At 49.6% G+C, this 21,101-nt stretch overlaps 1 protein-coding gene across 1 annotated transcript in view; it reads left to right on the top strand.

The window, feature by feature from the left end:
* The window catches only part of LOC120916838, a 52,744-nt gene extending 37,291 nt beyond the window's left edge, over positions 1 to 15,453 (top strand). The window contains exons 19-27 of the mRNA XM_040327782.1: positions 502 to 655; positions 943 to 1,056; positions 1,317 to 1,412; positions 3,651 to 3,791; positions 7,822 to 7,899; positions 9,124 to 9,271; positions 11,438 to 11,587; positions 13,128 to 13,200; positions 15,279 to 15,453. Coding sequence (XP_040183716.1) covers positions 502 to 655; positions 943 to 1,056; positions 1,317 to 1,412; positions 3,651 to 3,791; positions 7,822 to 7,899; positions 9,124 to 9,271; positions 11,438 to 11,587; positions 13,128 to 13,200; positions 15,279 to 15,453 — 1,129 coding nt within the window. The remainder of the gene's footprint in view (positions 1 to 501; positions 656 to 942; positions 1,057 to 1,316; positions 1,413 to 3,650; positions 3,792 to 7,821; positions 7,900 to 9,123; positions 9,272 to 11,437; positions 11,588 to 13,127; positions 13,201 to 15,278) is intronic.
* Positions 15,454 to 21,101: the final 5,648 nt, after the last annotated feature.

The raw sequence follows: 21,101 nt of genomic DNA, 5'->3' as shown, positions 1-21,101 counted from the left end.
GGGAAAAAGCTTTGTGGATCGCCGTAACTCCTAATTTGCATACCCGACGCTGGTTTACGACGCGAACTCCCCCCAGCGGCGGCCGCGGTACTGCATCCTAAGATCCGACAGTGTAAGTCCATTACACCTGTCGGATCTTCTGCCTATCTATGCGTAACTGATTCTATGAATCAGTCGCATAGTTAGAAACAGAGATACGACGGCGTATCAGGAGATATGCCGTCATATCTCTTTTGTGAATCTGGCCCTTAGTTAGTTAGTTAGTTAGTTAGTTATTATTCTTTAAAATGTTCTTTCTTATTTTTGAATTTTCGATTTTACAAATTCTCTTTACTCTCTTTACGAATTTTAGAATTTTCGAATTTATGAATTGCAATTTTAATGAATGACCCGAAAAAAAACAAAAAACGAATGAAACAAAAATGAACAAATTTTTCAGCAGTGCACATGTCTAATCATTACATAGTCTGAAGAATTTTATTTTCTCTCCCCCCCCCCCAGTACCGGAGACGACAAGCTCCCCGGCAATCTGGGCTTTATAGACCAGGTGGCATCCCTCCATTGGGTGCAGGAGAACATCGCTGATTTCGGGGGTGATCGGCACTCTGTCACCATATTCGGGGAGTCTGCCGGGGGAGTCAGCGTTTCTGCTTTGGTAAGATCCGTCTCTGCAGAGGATGAAGAACATTGATCTTGGCAAAATGATTTTACCATGAAAATTTGGATTTCCCAAGTTTTAATAAAGGAGAAAAATCCGGGAAGGAATCGGAGAAATAAAAACTCTTCTATAGTCTCTGCTGACCAGGAACTCCAGGCAGGGTCATTAGAGGAAAACTCCAGGCTGCAAAGACTACAACCTCTGTCTTGTGTTTGTTCTCATCTTCACCATCACAGAATCTTCCAGAATTTCTATATATTCATCAATAATATCTCCTCTTCCAGGTGTTGTCACCTCTAGCTAAAGGATTGTTCCACAAAGCCATCGCCGAGAGCGGATTCATGACCATGAGCAGCCTTGCCGTCAGTAAGTCAGAGGACCTCACTATTTACCAAGATGTAAGTCCGCCATCAGATGTGTGACTGTGTGGGGGACATTAGAGTGTAAGCTCCTCTGGTGCAGAGACTGATGTGACTGGCTCAGTGTTCTCTGTACAGCACTGTGGTATATGTCAGAGCTATATACATGTATAATAATAATGTATGCCTGTGGGGGGAAGGGGGGGGTTATAGTGTAAGCTCCTCTGGTACAGAGATGTGACTGGCTCGGCGTTTTACTGATGAGATTCCTGATGAAGCTTTATGTGTCCTCCCTGCAGTTGGTGGCGGGGCTGTTCGGCTGTGACGTGTCCTCGGTGGTGGAGTGCCTAAAGCTAAAATCAGAGGAGGATATCTTGTCTGTTGCTGCGAAGATGGTACGTCATATCCCAGGATGGCACGTTGGGTATCGTAGAAAGATTTGTTAAAGCTGAACCCCCGAGCAAAAAACTTTTCATGTAAATCTTTTACTCAATAGCCATAAAGGATATAAATCCACCTTGTGTGCATGAAATGTCTTTACAAACCCAGATATTACCTTAAAAAATTTGAAATGACATCATCACTGTGCTGCACATAGCATGCGCAGAGAGAAGAGCTGTGGGAGGGGCCCATTAGGCTCCACCCATTAAAGAAAAAGACATGAGGGGGAGGAGACAATACAAGTCAGCCTGAACAAGCAGAGCAGCAGTGAGCGGCTGATCACATGACCACCAGGGGAGGGCTGGCAGCCTTAGGCCTGGGGGGCAAGTCCAGTCAAGTGGCCCATAGAGTGTGGAAAAGTGATGGATCGAGGAAAACAGTCTAAGATTTTTCATGATCACAAGAGTCCGCACAGAGGCCCCCCTTACATCAGAGTCCGTACAAAGGCCCCCCTTACATCAGAGTCCGCACAGAGGCCCCCCTTACCTCAGAGTCCGCACAGAGGCCCCCCTTACCTCAGAGTCCGCAGAGAGGCCCCCCTTACATCAGAGTCCGTACAAAGGCCCCCCTTACATCAGAGTCCGCCCTTACCTCAGAGTCCGCACAGAGGCCCCCCTTATATCAGAGTCCACACAGAGGCCCCCTTACATTAGAGTCCGCACAGAGGCCCCCCTTACATCAGAGACCGCACAGAGGCCCCCCTTATATCAGAGTCCACACAGAGGCCCCCTTACATTAGAGTCCGCACAGAGGCCCCCCTTACATCAGAGTCCACACAGAGGCCCCCTTACATTAGAGTCCGCACAGAGGCCCCCCTTACATCAGAGTCCGCACAGAGGCCCCCCTTATATCAGAGTCCACACAGAGGCCCCCTTACATTAGAGTCCACACAGAGGCCCCCTTACATTAGAGTCCGCACAGAGGCCCCCCTTACATCAGAGACCGCACAGAGGCCCCCCTTATATCAGAGTCCACACAGAGGCCCCCTTACATTAGAGTCCGCACAGAGGCCCCCCTTACATCAGAGACCGCACAGAGGCCCCCCTTACATCAGAGTCCGCACAGAGGCCCCCCTTACAGAGTCCGCACAGACCCCATATACATCAGATCTGATGTAAGGGGTGTTCTGGGAAACTTGATTTATGGGTGCATGCTGTGGACTATTGTGTAAAGAGGGTCTCTGCTCGCCAAAGCCTGCCCCTCCTTCCCTTTAACAAAGTCCACAGAGCACCCCTTTTTATACACTGGGAGGCAGGAGAGACTAGAGAGGGTGAGCTTACCAGGATGGAGGCGCAGGCAGGCTGTCTGATGCTTTTTTGGGTTCAAACTTCCTGTCCAGTGCCCACACATGCCCGGGGAGTGTGGGCAGGGCAGACTCAGAAGGAGGAGGAGTAGATGAGCTCTATCTCTCCTCGTGTCTGTGCAGAGAGAGAAGGGGATGTCAGCGCTGGTGTGCGATGAGGCTGAGCTATGTGTGAGACGAGACATAGCTCTGCTCTGCAGCCATCTACCTTGGAGCTGACACAGGCACTGCTGCACAGTGGGAGGTGAGCAGAGGCTGTGACTTGTGTTAACAGAGCTCCAGCAGGCATATTCCTGCTCTGCAAAAACAGCATTTGGCAGTGGTGGCCGGTGGCTGTGCATAGTGTCACCAGCCCGGGGGGAGATTTCCACCTTGCCCCCCCTGCCAGCCCTCCCCTGATGACCACCATGGCTGGCTGTCACAGTGATCACGTGATGTGGAGCCGGTCCCGCTAAAGACCGAGAGTAGAGAAAGCGCTGCTGCCCATTGACCCACATGTGGACATTAATGCCCGCCTTCTTTTGCACCATGCGTTACGAAGGTGTCAGGAGGTTAAAGAACAACTCTGGTGTATTTAAAAAAAAATTGTATTCGTAAACGCAACAAAGTATTTGAATCTGCTTTCATATCCGCCTACAGAGCAGCAGAGGTTGAGAGGGAGGGGCAGTGCTAAGAGCCAGTCAGAGCTCTGGTGCATGTGTGCACATACTGACTGGAGGAGAGAGGAGAGTGAGCAGAGCGTTTATAAATATATATATATATATAGTAGTGATACACCAAAATGTTGGGCGCCAAAAATAAGGTTTTCAGCATTGTGCCAACAGAAAGTTGCTGATAATGACTGTAGTGACCTCTCGGAATTATTATCTGTCGTATTTTCTTTGTTCAGGGATTCCTGCCATTGCCAGCCTGTGTGGACGGCTTCTTCCTACCCAAACCGGCGGAGGAGATCTTGGCCAACAAAGAAAGCAACCGAGTCCCTTTCCTCCTGGGCGTCTGTAACCAAGAATTTGGCTGGATTCTGCCCCTGGTAATGTCATCTATATCCCATTCTCCACCAATCATCACCCAGACAGGGATCTACTATTCACAATATCATCATATAATCCATAACTCCAGCCAAGATTTTTATTGTTATTTTTGGATGGAGTGAGGTCAGGTCTTTACCTCGGTCTGTGACCCCCTTTGGGAAGATTCTCCCTCACTTCCTGTCTTTGTGACACACATACAAGAAATGGGGGGGCCAGCTGTCATCTGAACAGGAATATGCAGACAACGTCCAAAGTTCTATCTGTACCCCCACCAGGGCTGTCTTAATGAGAGGGCACACCTGGACACAGCCCAGGGGCCCCAGCTGCATGGGGAAGCACCTGCGCTTTCCCCAAATCAATGCTTGGGTGGCTATAGTGCTAGAGGTATCAGGGATGTATAGAGGCCACAGTGTATGGGGTATCAGGGATAGAATGGGGTCACAATACAAGGGGTATCTTATCGTATATGGTTACAGTGCTGGGGGGATATCTGGGGTGTAGAGGGGACAGAGTGCTGGGGGGATATCTGGGGTGTAGAAGGGGTTACCGTGCTGGGGGGATATCTGGGGTGTAGAGGGGACAGAGTGCTGGGGGGATATCTGGGGTGTAGAGGGGTCAGAGTGCCTTGGGGGATATCTGGGGAGTAGAGAGGTCAGAGTGCTGGGGGGATATCTGGGGTGTAGAGGGGTCAGAGTGCTGGGGGGATATCTGGGGTGTAGAGGGGTCAGAGTGCTGGGGGGATATCTGGGGTGTAGAGGGGTCAGAGTGCTGGGTGGATATCTGGGGTGTAGAGGGGTCAGAGTGATGGGGTGGATATCTGGGGTGTAGAGGGGTCATAGTGCTGGGGGGATATCTGGGGTGTAGAGGGGTCAGAGTGCTGGGGGGATATCTGGGGTGTAGAGGGGTCAGAGTGCAAGGGGGATATCTGGGGTGTAGAGGGGTAAGAGTGCTGGGGGGATATCTGGGGTGTAGAGGGGTCAGAGTGCTGGGGGGATATCTGGGGTGTAGAGGGGTCAGAGTGCCGGGGGGATATCTGGGGTGTAGAGGGGTCAGAGTGCCGGGGGGATATCTGGGGTGTAGAGGGATCAGAGTGCTGGGGGGATATCTGGGGTGTAGAGGGGTCAGAGTGCTGGGGGGATATCTGGGGTGTAGAGGGATCAGAGTGCCGGGGGGATATCTGGGGTGTAGAGGGGTCAGAGTACTGGGGGGATATCTGGGGTGTAGAGGGGTCAGAGTGCTGGGGGGATATCTGGGGTGTAGAGGGGTCAGAGTGCCGGGGGCATATCTGGGGTGTAGAGGGGTCAGAGTGCTGGGGGGATATCTGGGGTGTAGAGGGGTCAGAGTACTGGGGGGATATCTGGGGTGTAGAGGGGTCAGAGTGCCGGGGGGATATCTGGGGTGTAGAGGGGTCAGAGTGCCTTGGGGGATATCTGGGGAGTAGAGAGGTCAGAGTGCTGGGGGGATATCTGGGGTGTAGAGGGGTCAGAGTGCTGGGGGGATATCTGGGGTGTAGAGGGGTCAGAGTGCTGGGGGGATATCTGGGGTGTAGAGGGGTCAGAGTGCTGGGTGGATATCTGGGGTGTAGAGGGGTCAGAGTGATGGGGTGGATATCTGGGGTGTAGAGGGGTCATAGTGCTGGGGGGATATCTGGGGTGTAGAGGGGTCAGAGTGCTGGGGGGATATCTGGGGTGTAGAGGGGTCAGAGTGCAAGGGGGATATCTGGGGTGTAGAGGGGTAAGAGTGCTGGGGGGATATCTGGGGTGTAGAGGGGTCAGAGTGCTGGGGGGATATCTGGGGTGTAGAGGGGTCAGAGTGCCGGGGGGATATCTGGGGTGTAGAGGGGTCAGAGTGCCGGGGGGATATCTGGGGTGTAGAGGGATCAGAGTGCTGGGGGGATATCTGGGGTGTAGAGGGGTCAGAGTGCTGGGGGGATATCTGGGGTGTAGAGGGATCAGAGTGCCGGGGGGATATCTGGGGTGTAGAGGGGTCAGAGTACTGGGGGGATATCTGGGGTGTAGAGGGGTCAGAGTGCTGGGGGGATATCTGGGGTGTAGAGGGGTCAGAGTGCCGGGGGCATATCTGGGGTGTAGAGGGGTCAGAGTGCTGGGGGGATATCTGGGGTGTAGAGGGGTCAGAGTACTGGGGGGATATCTGGGGTGTAGAGGGGTCAGAGTGCCGGGGGGATATCTGGGGTGTAGAGGGGTCAGAGTGCCGGGGGCATATCTGGGGTGTAGAGGGGTCAGAGTGCTGGGGGGATATCTGGGGTGTAGAGGGGTCAGAGTACTGGGGGGATATCTGGGGTGTAGAGGGGTCAGAGTACTGGGGGGATATCTGGGGTGTAGAGGGGTCAGAGTGCCGGGGGCATATCTGGGGTGTAGAGGGGTCAGAGTACTGGGGGGATATCTGGGGTGTAGAGGGGTCGGAGTGCTGGGGGGAGATGTAGGGCGTAGAGGGACCAGAGGATTACTTTGCCCAGGGGCCCATGATGCTATTAAGACGGCCCTGACCCCCACAGCTTAAAAATGTTTTCTCCCAAAGCTGAAAAAAATGGGGCTATGCAAATGCTCCGACAATTCCAGTCCACATATAATAAGAAATCATTTCCTGTGTATGGCCCATACAAGAACCTCGGTGGGAGAGTTCCCACTGCCGCCATTTAGAGAACACCTTTTACCAATGTATTTTTTTTTCAATGAATACGAGGCGTTCTCTGATTGAATGAGGTGAAGAGTTGGGATGCTGATGTCACGATCTCCACCTTGTCCATTCAGAGGATGCTTTGCATTCGTTGAAGAAAAATATATATCGGTACTAAGTGTTCTGTGAATGGTGTCCCCCTGTGGTTATTATGCAGAATTGCAGCTACCAGGCACAGGACCCAGAAGATTGCTGCTATTACTGTGGTATTGTGACTGGCCCCCCAATATGTCACAGAGGGGGTTTTATCATATTATTGTTATTAATATTTTGACGTTGTACTGTTGTGACTCCCCCACCTCCATTCCCCAATACATTAAAGAGGGGGTAGTGTCATATTATTATTATTATTATGACGACGACATTGTACTGCTATGACCCCCCCCCCCCATCCTCCAATAAATCACAGAGGGGGTAGTGTCATATTGCTATTATTACATTGTACTGCTTTGCCCCCCAATATATCACAGAGGAGGTATTATCATATTATAATAATTATTAATATTAATATTATGATATTGTGCTCTTGTGACCCCGACATCCCCCAATAAATAACAGATGAGATAGTGTCATATCATTACATAGTACTGCTGTGCCCCCAATAAATAACAGAAGGGGTAATATATTATTATATGTATTAATAATATTGGCACAATGTACTCCTGTGACCCCCCATTCCCCAATAAATGACAGAGGGGGTAGTGTCTATAAATTATTAATAAGGCATTGTACTGCTATGCCCCCCCCCCCCATTCCCCAAAAGATAACAGAGGGGGTAGTGTCATATTATTATTACATTGTACTGCTGTACCCCCAATATATATCAGAGGGGGTATTAGGAAATTATGTATTATTAATATTAGCACATTGTACTCTTGAGACCCCCCCCCCCATATATATCAGAGGGGGTATTAGGAAATTATTATATGTATTATTAATATCACATTGTACTCTTGTGACCCCCCCCTATATTCCCCAATATATATCAGAGGGGGTATTAGGAAATTATTATATGTATTATTAATATTAGCACATTGTACTCTTGTGATCCCCCCCCCCATATTCCCCAATATATCACAGAGGGGGTAGTGTCATATTATTATTATTATCACATTATGCCGTCCTCCAATCACAGAGGGGTATATTGTCGTAATATTTTTTGTTCTATATTATTTTTATGAATATTATCACATCCCCCGATATGTCACAGAGGGGATTTTTATCATATTATTTGTATTAATATTATCACATTGAACTTCCTGTGCCCCCCAATCCCCTGATACATCACAGAGGGGTATTGTCATTCCTGTGACTTTGTATACTTTGTTGCAGCTAATCCGTTTGTCGGGAATAAGGGAGGGGATGGACAGGGAGACGGTATGGACGACGCTCAGTAAACTTCCCTTCCTGGTGAGTTAAGATGAGATGAATGAACATTTATAGACATGAATCTCGGTATAAATAAGTGACATTTCTTGTGTAATATGTGACTCACATCGCGGGGTTAATAATCTGAGCAGCAACAATGTATAACATTTACAATATACATCACATCTCTTTTCATGTGTCTATTAGAATATTATTCATTATAGATCTCAATATGCAAAAATCACACAGTGCCTGCCTTAGCTTCACCCCCTATTCCCCTCCTACAATCTCACTAAAACAATCAGAACTCCTCCCCCCCTATATCTACCTAATCAGATTGGATGAGACTTATTATGACATAAAGTAGCCAATAAAACATGGAGTGGATTTTCTCCTTCCCTGTACAAAGAGCATTGGGGGCCACCATTAGAGAAATCATGGGGCCCTGCACAGCCTTGCTGATGGGGCTACTGCCTACTTCTGGAACTGCATAAGTTAAGGAGTGGGACCAAAACAAGCTCTCTGATTGGACTAAATCCCTTGTCAGGTCACCTGTGGCCAGGTGACAAATGCACCCCGATGGAGACAGGGGGTGCACCGCAAGGTAGTGAACCCAATAGCAGACTGCTGCGGATGGACAGGAAACGTGAACCCAAGATTCCCCAGGGCGCGGAGTCTAAGGTCCAGCAGGTGTTCACCAGAGCCTCTAGTGGTGAGAATGGCCTTCGCTGCAACTGAACCCAGGTCGCGGCCCCTGGGGTCCCCCAGGTCACGCTCCGTAGGGAGAGAGGGGAAGCAGTCACTGAGGACACAATGGATGGTGATGGGTAAGCCGAGGTCGGGGCAACAGGCAGACAAGGGTAACCAAGGGACAGGCCAGAAGGTCAGGGTCACAGGCAAACAGGAGTACTCAGAGACGAGGCAAAATCGCTACACAAAAAGGTAAACGTAGCACACGGCAGACAGATGCCCATCTAAACGTTTTTTGAAATTAACGACACCTCCTGCCAACACCACCAACTGAGGAAGGGAGTTCCACATTCTTACTGCTGGTAGTTAAAAAAAAACACCTTGAAAGCAGCCTTAAATTCCTTGAAACCCTCTTCTCAATCAACCTCATTGAGCGGCCACAGGTCTTCTTTAGTGACCTGAGAGCGTATATAACTTGTACCACACTCGTTGGAAATACAGTTCAGTTTCAGTTTCACTTGCACATCCTTCCTCTATGACAGTGTCACCCTGTTATTTTGTATCTATTCTTTGTAGGAATTGACTCCTGAAATGCTTCCTTCTATCATGGATGAATACCTGTCTGATGTGAGCGATCCAATTGCACTCCGTGACGGTTTTCTGGACATCTGCGGAGACGTTCTGTTCATTCATCCCGCTCTGAAAGTCGCCAGATATCACCGAGGTGTGGGATGCTGATAGGCCGGAGTCAGTGCCTGGTTGGGTGTATTCAGGGGATGGTTATATTATCTAAGTGTACTTATGTGGGATGGGAGGGGGTCCAGCCGGGTGGTCGTGAGGGTTTTATGTGATCCAACTAGAAGGACAGATCAGCCAGTATAGTCTGCTTAGGGCCACACCCACATGGGAGGCCAGGGGTGGTAAAAAATACTGTTAAGTCATGATTTTACTTCCCTCTGACCACCCACCTATAGAAGAATATTCCACGGCTGCCATGTTTTGTTAAGCGTTTGAGGCAAAAATGTAACCCCTTGTTGCTTTTGGTGGGCAGTACGGCACCAACCAATTAGACCCATGCCCATGAATGGGGCAGCGCACCACCCTGCAACCACGTGCAATGCAATTGCAGCATAGTGGTCCGGGCTTTACAGGGTTGAAACAGGTGATAAGGAGGTGACATATTGCCTTCCAGCCCCCTTAAAACTGACCTGAGCCACAGATCACTTTTCAGAGGGGCGGCAAGGGCTACCGTCCATGTGAACGGGCCCTAATCCAGACCTGTCAATAACTTTATTAAAGTGTATGTGAACCCTCACCTTGTAAAACAACCCATCCAGTTTGTGTATACAGTGGAACCTTGGATTACGAGCATAATTTGTTCCAGGAGAATGCTTGTAATCTAAAGCAATCACATATCAAAGCGAGTTTCCCCATAGAAGTCAATGGAAACAAAGATAATTCGTTCCACATTGACTTCTATAGCACATGTGGCCAAGGGTGGGTGGGGGGGCACCAGAGAGACTCAGAAACCTTCAAAAAGGCTCTGGAACAGAGTATTTCCAAGTGTACTTCCGAACGGCTCCGAGTGTCCCTGGGTCCCTCCACACCTCTGGCCAAATGCGGTACTGCACACCACAGAGGCTTGAATCCTGCTCGTGTTGCGAGACAACACTCGCAACACTCGCAGGATTTAAAAAAAAAAATTGCTTGTATTGCGAAACGCTCGTTATCCGCCTTACTGGCAATCCGAGGTTCCACTGTAGATATAAAAAAAATTATAAATACTTCCCCCCCCCCCCTTTTTATAAGTGATCACATTCCCTTTGTTCTCAGCTGCATAAGAGCTGGAGGGCGAGAAGCAGCTTCCCAGTATGACTGTGTCATCTCTGAACCGGCATCTCAACCCAGGAAATAGTTGATGACCCTGGATGATGCCTGAATAAAGATGTCGCTGTCATTCTGGAGAGAAAAGCAGGTGAAGACATTGGCCTGGATTCAAGAAGCAATTGCGCCTGTGTAACCATAGTTACACAGCGCAATTGCTTACTTGCCCCGACGTAACGAATGCTCCTGATTCAGGAACCTTGTTACGCCGACTGCAGCCTAAGATATACGCGGCATAAGGCTCTTATGTCCACATATCTTAGGCTGCATTCTTGCGATGGCCGCTAGGTGGCGTTCCCCTTGTGCTCAGCGTATAGTATGCAAATTGCATACTAACGCCGATTCACAACGTTACGCGAGCCCTGCGTACGCAGTTTACGTTGTTTGCGTACGGCGTTTTTCGCGTAATGGTGTCCCTGCTATTAGCAGGGGCAGCCAATGTTACGTATACCCGTCGTTCCCGCGTCGCGAAATTTCAAATTTACGTAGTTTGCGTAAGTGATTCGTGAATGGCGCTGGACGCCATTCACGTTCACTTTGAAGCAAATGACGTCCTTGCGACGTCATTTGCCGCAATGCACGTCGGGAAAGTTTCCCGACGGAGCATGCGCTCTACGATCGGCGCGGGAACGCGCCTAATTTAAATGATTCCCGCCCCCTACGGGATCATTTAAATTGCGCGCGCTTACGCCGGGCATTTTGCCGGCGCGCCCACGCAATTTACGGAGCTACTGCTCCGTGAATCATGGGCAGCGCAGTAAATTTGCGGGGGCGCAGGGCAAAAATGTTGCCCTGCGCCTCCGTAAAAAAAGCGCAATTGTACCTGAATCTAGCCCATTGTCGGGGGGAGTACTGTGATCTCTGCAAGAAAGAATAAATGCCTGGAAGGGTTACACTGACACATAGCTGACCATAAATGGACTTGAAAAGATATATCTAATGACAGGTCCACTTTACACTCAATTTCGCTCTCTGTAACGTTGGTTTCACCATCCGTCTATTTCAGACTCCGGACTTCCTGTCTTCTTTTATGAATATCAGCACCGCCCGTCCTTGTTTGATGGTATTAAGCCAGACTTTGTGAAGGCGGACCATGCCGATGAGCTCATCTACGTGTTTGGAGGTCCCTTCTTAAGAGATGGCGTTGTCTTTGCCGGTAATATAGAATCCAGGAGGGGATGGGTTATGGTGGGACTGGTTTGGGCCAAATGTGAGTAGAGCCATTATGGTGAAAGCAGTGATGGGCCTATCGGTGGTGGGGTCAAGTGGTGTCACTAGGGTTGGTGTCACCGGTGCGGTAAAACATGGCGTCACCCCCCCTTCTGTCTAGGCTGCCCAGCACCCTGCAGGCAGCGCACGGTCACGGGGCGCACCCCAAACTGGCCCCTGTAAATGATAGTATAGGGTGGTATAGTGACAGGTAAGGGTAGGTTGGGGTGGTATAGTGGCAGGTTGGGATGGTATAGGGCAGGTTAGGGTAGTATAGAGTGGTATAGTGGCAAGTTAGAGTGGTATAGGGCAGGTTGGGGTGGGTACAGGGCAGGTTGGGGGTGGTACAGGGCAGGTTGAGGTGGTACAGGGCAGGTTGGGGTGGTACAGGGCAGGTTGGGGTGGCACAAGCCAGGTTATGGGTGGTACAAGGCAGGTAGGGCGTGGTACAAGGCAGGTTGGGGTGGCACAGGGCAGGTTGGGGGTGGTACAGGGCAGGTTGGGGTGACACAAGGCAGGTAGGGCGTGGTAAAGGGCAGGTTGGGGGTGGTACAGGGCAGGTTGGGGGTGGTACAGGGCAGGTTGGGGTTGGCATAGGGCAGGTTGGGGTGACACAAGGCAGGTTGGGGGTGGTACAGGGCAGGTAGGGTGTGGTACAGGGCAGGTTGGGGGTGGTACAGGGCAGGTTGGGGGTGACACAAGTCAGGTTAGGGGTGGTACAAGGCAAGTTGGGGGTGGTACAAGGCAGGTTGGGGTGGTACAGGACAGGTTGGGCGTGGTACAGGGCAGGTTGGGGGTGGCACAGGGCAGGTTGGGGGGGACACAAGGCAGGTTAGGGGTGGTACAAGGCAGGTTGGGCGTGGTACAAGGCAGGTTGGGGTGGTACAGGGCAGGTTGGGCGTGGTACATGGCAGGTTGGGCGTGGTACATGGCAGGTTGGGCGTGGTACAGGGCAGGTTGGGCGTGGTACAGGGCAGGTTGGGGGTGGCACAGGGCAGGTTGGGGGTAACACAAGGCAGGTTGGGCGTGGTACAGGGCAGGTTGGGCGTGGTACAGGGCAGGTTGGGGGAGGTACAGGGCAGGTTGGGGGTGGCACAGGGCAGGTTGGGGTGACACAAGGCAGGTTGGGGGTGGTACAGGGCAGGTTGGGGGTGGTACAACTGGGGTCATTGTACCCCTGCCTAGATATTGGAAGATATGGAGAGACTCTAGGAGAATTTTCGTTGTTTTCTATATCAGTTTAATGGGTCCAATTATATAGCAGCGGATGAACTTTCACCAAACACTCTCTGGTGAAGGATCAATCATTGCCATACAGCTGAATATTTTATGAATGTTGGAAGTTTCAATGATCACAGCGGCCACATTTGCTGCAGACATTATTATAAAGACAACCAGGCATTAATGGATATTTGTATGAATCTAGATCTCTTCTCCTAAAGCTTTTCCAGTGATAAAGATTGTTGTGTTTTTTTTTCCCCATCAAGGTAATTCGACTGATGAAGAGAAGGTCCTCTCCAGAACCATCATGAGATACTGGGCCAACTTTGCGCGGAATGGGTAAGAAGACTGTCCTGTACAGACTCAGGCCCGGATTCACGTAGAATGGCGCGTATCTAGCTGATTTACATATTTCTAGGCGTAAATCAGCGTACACGCCGCTAGCGGCCAGCGTAAATATGCAGTTAAGATCTGACGGCGTAACGACGGTCGATGTAATACAAATCTATGCGTAACTGATTCTAAGAATCAGGCGCATAGATACGACGGCTCAGACTCAGAGATACAACGGCATATATGGAGATACGCCGTCGTATCTCCTTTGAGAATCGGGGCCTCAATGTTGGTTTGTACGATTAACAAGGGCGGGAGATCCAACGTGGGTTTAGTGCCGAGCATAGATGGGGGACCAAAAGAAAATGAATCGTGAATGGCGTGCCTTAGATAATCTTTTGAGGACTGAGATCATCAGAAATGACCTTTTAACCAGATATTGCCCTGGGCAGTTTTTTTTTATTTTCTTACACAAGTTCACAATTGCACTAATACGGCTACAATCACCTTACACGTGTTAAAATTTGCATTTTTTTCTGAAAGATTACTTAGAACATCCAAACGTGATACATTTTCTCAAAGCAGAGTCCCTGGAGAATAAAATGGTGGCTTTTGCAATTTTTTACGTTACATGATATTTGCACAGCCATTTATCAAATACAAATTTTCTGGAAAAAAATTGAAAATTTCAAGGGGTGTGAATACTTTTTCAAGGCACTGTGGGCCAGATTCAGGTAGATTTGCGTAAAAATGCGGCGGCGTAACGTATCTCATTTACGTTACGCCGCCGCAAGTTTTACAGGCAAGTGCTTGATTCACAAAGCACTTGCCTGTAAAGTTGCGGCGGCGTAGCATAAATCCTCCGGCGCAAGCCGGCCTAATTCAAATGATCCGGGTAGGGGGCGTGGATCATTTAAATTAGGCGCGTTCCCGTGCCGATCGTACTGCGCATGCGCCGTCCCTAAAATTTCCCGACGTGCATTGCGCTAAATGACGTCGCAAGGACGTCATTGGTTTCGACGTTAACGTAAATGGCGTCCAGCGCCATTCACGGACGACTTACGCAAACAACGTAAATTTTTTAATTTCGACGCGGGAACGACGGCCATACTTAACATTGGTTGCCCCTCATATAGCAGGGACAACTTTATGCGTCGCAAAAGATACGGAAACGTTGTAACTTCACTGCGTCGACCGCGCGTACGTTCGGGAATTTCGCGTAATTAGCTAATTTGCATAGATGACGGGGAAAACGACACCTAGTGGCCTAGAGGCGAAAAAAAAAATTGCATTTAAGATCTGACAGCGTAAGAACGCCTGTCAGATCTAATGGATATCTATGCGTAACTGATTCTGAGGCCTCGTACACACCAGCGGATCTGTCCGATGAAAACGGTCCGCGGACCGTTTTCATCGGACATGTCCTCTGCCGGATTTTGGTCTGATGGCTGTACACACCATCAGACCAAAATCCCAGCGGAAAACAAACGCGGTGACGTGTCGCGACGTGGCCGCGACGATGACGCGGCGACGTGCGCGACCCTGGAAGGTCAATGCTTCCACGCATGCGTCAAATCACTTCGACGCATGCGAGGGATGGCGGCCCAGCGGACATGTCCAGTAAGTCGTACAGACGACCGAACATGTCCGACGGACAGGCTTCCAGCGGACATGTTTCTTAGCATGCTAAGAAACATTTGTCCGCTGGAAACCTGTCCGATCCGCCGGAAAATTGTCCGGTCGGCCGTACACACGACCGAACATGTCTGCTGAAACTGGTCCACGGACCAGTTTCAGCAGACATGTTCGGTCGTGTGTACGAGGCCTGAGAATCAGTCGCATAGATACGACGGCCCAGATTAGGACTTACGACGGCGCAAATGCCGTTGCGCCGTCATAAGCCCTTTGAGAATCTGGGCCTGTAGGTCTACCTGCTTAGTTAAATGTCCCACCACGCCACAAAGGGCAGTTTTCTATGCCGTTATAATATAACAGGGACCTTTGTTTATTTCCCCCCAAATGAGTATGAATTCACTTTAACATGACCTTCTTTACTAAATTGTTATTGATTTTATCCTTGGCAGGGACCCCAATGGACCGGGTCTGGTAGAGTGGCCTCTGTATGACACAAAAGAAGGATATTTGGAAATTAACTTGAAGCAGAAAGTATCCACTCAGCTAAAGGAGGACAAGTTCCAATTCTGGAGCAAGATCCTTTCCAGGACGTTGGAGGAGAGAGGGGAGCACGCTGAGCTGTAGACCTCCATCCATTCTCCCTGTCCTTCCATTCTCTCCCTCCGTCTCCCCATATCTCTGTCTCTTCCTACAAATCTTCTCCTTCTCTCAATTTCCCCTCCATCCCTCCATCTCATGTTCTGTCCCTTTACCTCTCCAACTCCTTCTTTCTTTCTATCTCTCCTCCGTCTCTCTGTCACCCCACTTTTTCCCCCTATCTCTATCACCCCTTCCGTATTTCCATCTCCCTCTCTTCCATGGGCGTCCGCTGAAACTTTTTCAGGGGGGGGGGGCGCTTCAGCAGCGGCAATACACAGTCGCATTTAACCCTTTCTTCAAACGCTAGCGGGGGTTAAAAGCGCCCCGCTAGCGGCCAAATAGCGCAGCTAAAACGATGGTAAAGCGCTGCTTTTTAGCTGCGCTTTACAGATAATGCAGCAGTGTGAAATAGCTCTTGAGATAATTCAGCTTCACTCAATGCCCATGTAAATATAGCCTAGAGAATGTACAGACCCCCCCTTCAGAACAGATGGACCCCCCCCTTCAGCACAGACCCCCCCCTTCTGCACAGATGGACCCCCCCTTCAGCACAGACCCCCCTCCATTCTGCACAGACCCCTTCATTCAGCACAGATGGACCCCCTTTAAGCACAGACCCCCCTTTAGCACAGATGGACCCCCCCTTCAGAACAGATGGCCCCCCCTTCAGAACAGATGGACCCCCCTTCAGCTCAGATGGACCCCCCATTCAGCACAAACCCCCCCTCGAGCACAGACAGACCCCCATCTCATTCAGTACCTCAGATCAGCCATCAGTGCGGCACAGGCACAGCAGGTGGGGAGGCGGCTTCATTCTGCTCGCTGTGCCTGTGTGACATCCGGCCTGGGATCCGCCCCTTTCGATTTTTCCAGGGGAGGTCAATTGCCCCCCCTTGCCCTATGGAGCGGATGCCCATGCTCTCTTCCTATCCATTTCCTCCTATTTCTATCTCCCCTTCATTTGCCCATCTCATTCTCTATCTCTATGTCTCCCTCCATCTCTCCGTCTCCTCCTTTGTTTTTCTATCTCATCCTTGGCCTCTCCATCTCTCCTCTGTCTATCTCCCCTCCATCTCCCCATTGCTCTCTCTGTCTCACCATCTCCCTCGCTGTCCCTCTACCTCCCCCTCCGTATGTCCATCTCCCTCTACTCCTATCCATTTCCTCCTCTTCATCTCTTCTCGATCTCTTCATGTCCTTCTTCTCTGTATTTCCATTATTCCAATTCCCACTCCATCTCCTTCTCTGTCTCTGCATCTCCCCTTCCATTTATCCAGTTTTTTATTTGTCTCTCCATCTTCCCATCTTTTTCACCATCTCTTCTTCGGTCTCTCCATCTCCCTCACTGTCCCTCCACCCCCCTCTGCACCTCTCCTTCTGTAGATAAGCCGGCCTAACTCTTTCTGAATCTACCTAAAACTCTGTAATGGCACTAATGGACATTTTCAGTAAATATCTTCAAAAACAGTTCTTCAGGTTCTGTCATCTCTTTATAGTTTATACAGAACTGCATTTGGATATAACTCTGACATATACCACAGCGCTGTATTGTACATAGAACACTGAGCCAGTCACATCAGTCTCTGTACCAGAGGAGCTTACACTCTAGTGCAGTGATTCTCAATTCTAGTCCTCAAGGCGCCCCGACAAGTCATGTTTTAAGGATTTCCCTCAGATGAAACAGCTGTGGTAATTACTAAGGCAGTAAAACTGATCAAATCACATGTGCAAAATAATGGAAATCCCGAAAACATGACCTGTTGGGGTGTCTTTAGGACTGGAATTTAGAAACACTGCACACTAGTGTCTCCCCACAGTCACAGACTATTATTATTATACATTTATATGTATTATAGTTTGACATTTGACATTAAAAATTAAAACTTCTTTATCTGAAAATGATTTCACATTTATTAACACAAAGAAATGACAAATATGGGCTGATGATGATAATTGTTATTTTTATTATCTGAAATTTCAATGCAGCTTATAAAAAAAAATTAAAATTTTCATCAGCATTAGAAAAGTGGAGGAGTTCTTCTTCTGGATCCAGAAGTATAAGTTGAGGAGCTTTTTTTCCAGCAGGGGGAGCCCTTCCTAAGGTCCACATGAAGTAGGAGGAGCTGAGAACACGGTGCGGAGATCTTGCTGCCATTCTAATGCACTTGCTGACATTTTTCAAAACGAGTTCTAATTTAGGCGTTTTTGCCTCCACATGAATATAAACATAAAACATTGCATCCCTCCACCTGCTGAGGAAAATAACATCTAAATTAAATTTCCCCAATCTGCAAGGATCCGAGCAGTGGTGGCTGGTGCTCAGTTTTTTTTTTTGGGGGGGGGGGGGCAAACAAACACAGCCTCACTGTGCCATCAAACGCAGCCACTGTGCCCAGCAATTGTCACCACTGTGCCCAGTAATTGTCACCACTGTGCCCAGCAATTGTAACCACTGTGCCCAGCAATTGTCACCACTGTGCCCAGCAATTGTCACCACTGTGCCCAGCAATTGTCACCACTGCACTGTGCCCAGCAATTGTCACCACTGTACCCAGAAATTGTCAGCACTGCACTGTGCCCAGCAAATGTCACCACTGTACCCAGTAATTGCCACCACTGTGCCCAGTAATTGTCACCACTGTGCCCAGTAATTGTCACCACTGTGCCCAGCAATTTTCACCACTGTGCCCAGCAATTGTCACCACTGCACTGTGCCCAGCAAATGTCACCACTGTGCCCATCAATTGTCACCACTGTGCCCATCAATTGTCACCACTGTGCCCAGCAATTGCCACCATTGCACTGTGCCCAGCAATTGTCACCACTGCACTGTGCCCAGCAAATGTCACCACTGTACCCAGTAATTGTCACCACTGTGCCCAGTAATTGTCACCACTGTGCCCAGTAATTGTCACCACTGTGCCCAGCAATTGTCACCACTGTGCCCAGCAATTGTCAGCACTGCACTGTGCCCAGCAAATGTCACCACTGTACCCAGCAATTGTCACCACTGTGCCCAGCAATTGTCACCACTGCACTGTGCCCAGCAATTGTCACCACTGTACCCATCAATTGTCACCACTGTGCCCATTAATTGTCACCACTGTGCCCAGCAATTGTCACCACTGTGCCCAGCAATTGTCACCACTGCACTGTGCCCAGCAATTGTCACCACTGTGCCCAGCAATTGTCACCACTGCACTGTACCCATCAATAGTCACCACTGTGCCCAGCAATTGTCACCACTGTGCCCAGCAATTGCCGCCAGATTGCCTCCCCGTCCCCCAGCACTTGCCTTTCTCGGGTCAGCCACACTCCCTCGATGTCTTCTCCCAAGTCCCGCCCTAGATGTCGCTTCAGCCAATCAGGTTACAGGTAACCAGACCCGGTGAACCCGATTGGCTGAGACGAGTGTCAGTGTTAACCAAGGAACGCACACCCCCCTGTGTCCCCTGGTTAACTATTTGGAAGCCGATTAGAGCCCACAGGCTGGCTCTGATAGGCACTTCCAAACACCAACAAGCTGCTGTTATTCAGATGGCCGGCGCCGACGCTCACCAGGGGGGCCGGCCATCTGAATAGTGGGCGGCAGCGGCGACAATACATAGAGATTTATGCATTGCATGCATCTCTATGTATTGTACCCCCGACGGCGTATAGCCCCCTGCAAGCCCCTCCCACCAGCCCTGATCTGGATTGCATAGAGAAGCCCAGAGGGGTTGATTTACTAAAGGCAAATTCACTTTGCACTACAAGTGCGTCTCTGTAGATCTGAGGGGGAAATCTGAAATGAGGGGAAGCTCTGCTGATTTTATCATCCAATCACGTGCAAGCTAAAATTCCATTTGTATTTTCTCTACATGTCCCCCTCGCTCCTCGGATCTACAGAGACTGGACTTCCAAGTGCACCTGTAGTGAAAAGTGAATTTGCCTTTCCAGAGACTCAGTGATTGGATGAAACAAGAAATATAATGAAAAAAGGAAAAGTTTTATTCCAAATTTTAAGAATAACCCACACTTCCTGTTCTGGTGACAACTGAGAAGGGATTTCTCATCACTTCCTGTTCTGGTGACAACTGAGAAGGGATTTCTCATCACTTCCTGTTCTGGTGACAACTGAGAGGGGATTTCTCATCACTTCCTGTTCTGGTGACAACTGAGAAGGGATTTCTCATCACTTCCTGTTCTGGTGACAACTGAGAAGGGATTTCTCATTACTTCCTGTTCTGGTGACAACTGAGAGGGGATTTCTCATCACTTCCTGTTCTGGTGACAGCTGACTGGGGATTTTGTATCACTTCCTGTTCTGGTGACAACTGACTGGGGATTTCTCATCCCTTCCTGTTCTGGTGAAAACTGACTGAGAGGGGATTTCTCATCACTTCCTGTTCTGGTGACAACTGACTGAGAAGGGACTTCTCATCACTTCCTGTTCTGGTGACAACTGACTGGGGATTTTGTATCACTTCCTGTTCTGGTGACAACTGACTGAGAAGGGATTTCTCATCACTTCCTGTTCTGGTGACAACCAACTGGGGATTTTGTATCACTTCCTGTTCTGGTGACAACTGACTGGGGATTTCTTAACACTTCCTGTTCTGGTGACAACTGACTGGGGATTTCTCATCACTTCCTGTTCTGGTGACAACTGAGAGGGAATTTTTCATCACTTCCTGTTCTGGTGACAACGGAGAGGGAATTTTTCATCACTTCCTGTTCTGGTGACAACTGACTGAGAGGATTTCCCAACACTTCCTATTCTGGTGACAACAAGACAATATTTCTCATCACTTCCTGTCTCGGTGACACAATTAGAAAATGTAGGGAAAGAGTGAAGAGATCGGTCAGGATCCTCATCAGTGCCAGATATAAAGATCTCCCCCTCCACCCATAACTAAAGACAATCATTGTGGGTGGAGTCTCCTTTCAAGTCCTGATGATGGAGGACGCCGGTCTGTAGTAACGATCAGAGGGGCAGATTCAGGTACCTTCACGGTTTTTGCCCTGCGCCCCCGCAAATTTACTGCGCTGCCCTTGATTCACGGAGCAGTAGCTCCGTAAATTGCGTGGGCGCTCCGGCAAAATGCCCGGCGTAAGCGCGCGCAATTTAAATGATCCCGTAGGGGGCAGGAATCATTTAAATTAGGCGCGTTCCCGCGCCGATCGTAGAGCGCATGCTCCGTCGGGAAACTTTCCCGACGTGCATTGCGGCAAATGACGTCGCAAGGACGTCATTTGCTTCAAAGTGAACGTGAATGGCGTCCAGCGCTATTCACGATTCACTTACGCAAACTACGTAAAGCTCAAATTTCGCGACACGGGAACGACGGGTATACGTAACATTGGCTGCCCCTGCTAATAGCAGGAGCAGCCTTACGCGAAAACCGCCGTACGCAAACGACATACACTGCGCACGCAGGGCTCGCGTAACGTTGTGAATCGGCGTTAGTATGCAATTTGCATACTATACGCTGAGCACAACGGGAACGCCACCTAGCGGCCACCGCAAGAATGCAGCCTAAGATATGCGGGCATAAAAGCCTTATGCCGCGCATATCTTAGGCTGCAGTCGGCGTAACGAGGTTCCTGAATCAGGAGCATTCGTTACGCCGGCGCAAGTAAGCAATTGCGCT

Source organism: Rana temporaria, chromosome 11, assembly GCF_905171775.1.
Source record: "Rana temporaria chromosome 11, aRanTem1.1, whole genome shotgun sequence".
Classification (NCBI taxonomy): domain Eukaryota; kingdom Metazoa; phylum Chordata; class Amphibia; order Anura; family Ranidae; genus Rana; species Rana temporaria.
The sequence above is the reverse complement of the archived record's forward strand: the minus strand, read 5'-3'. Positions and strand labels throughout refer to the sequence as shown.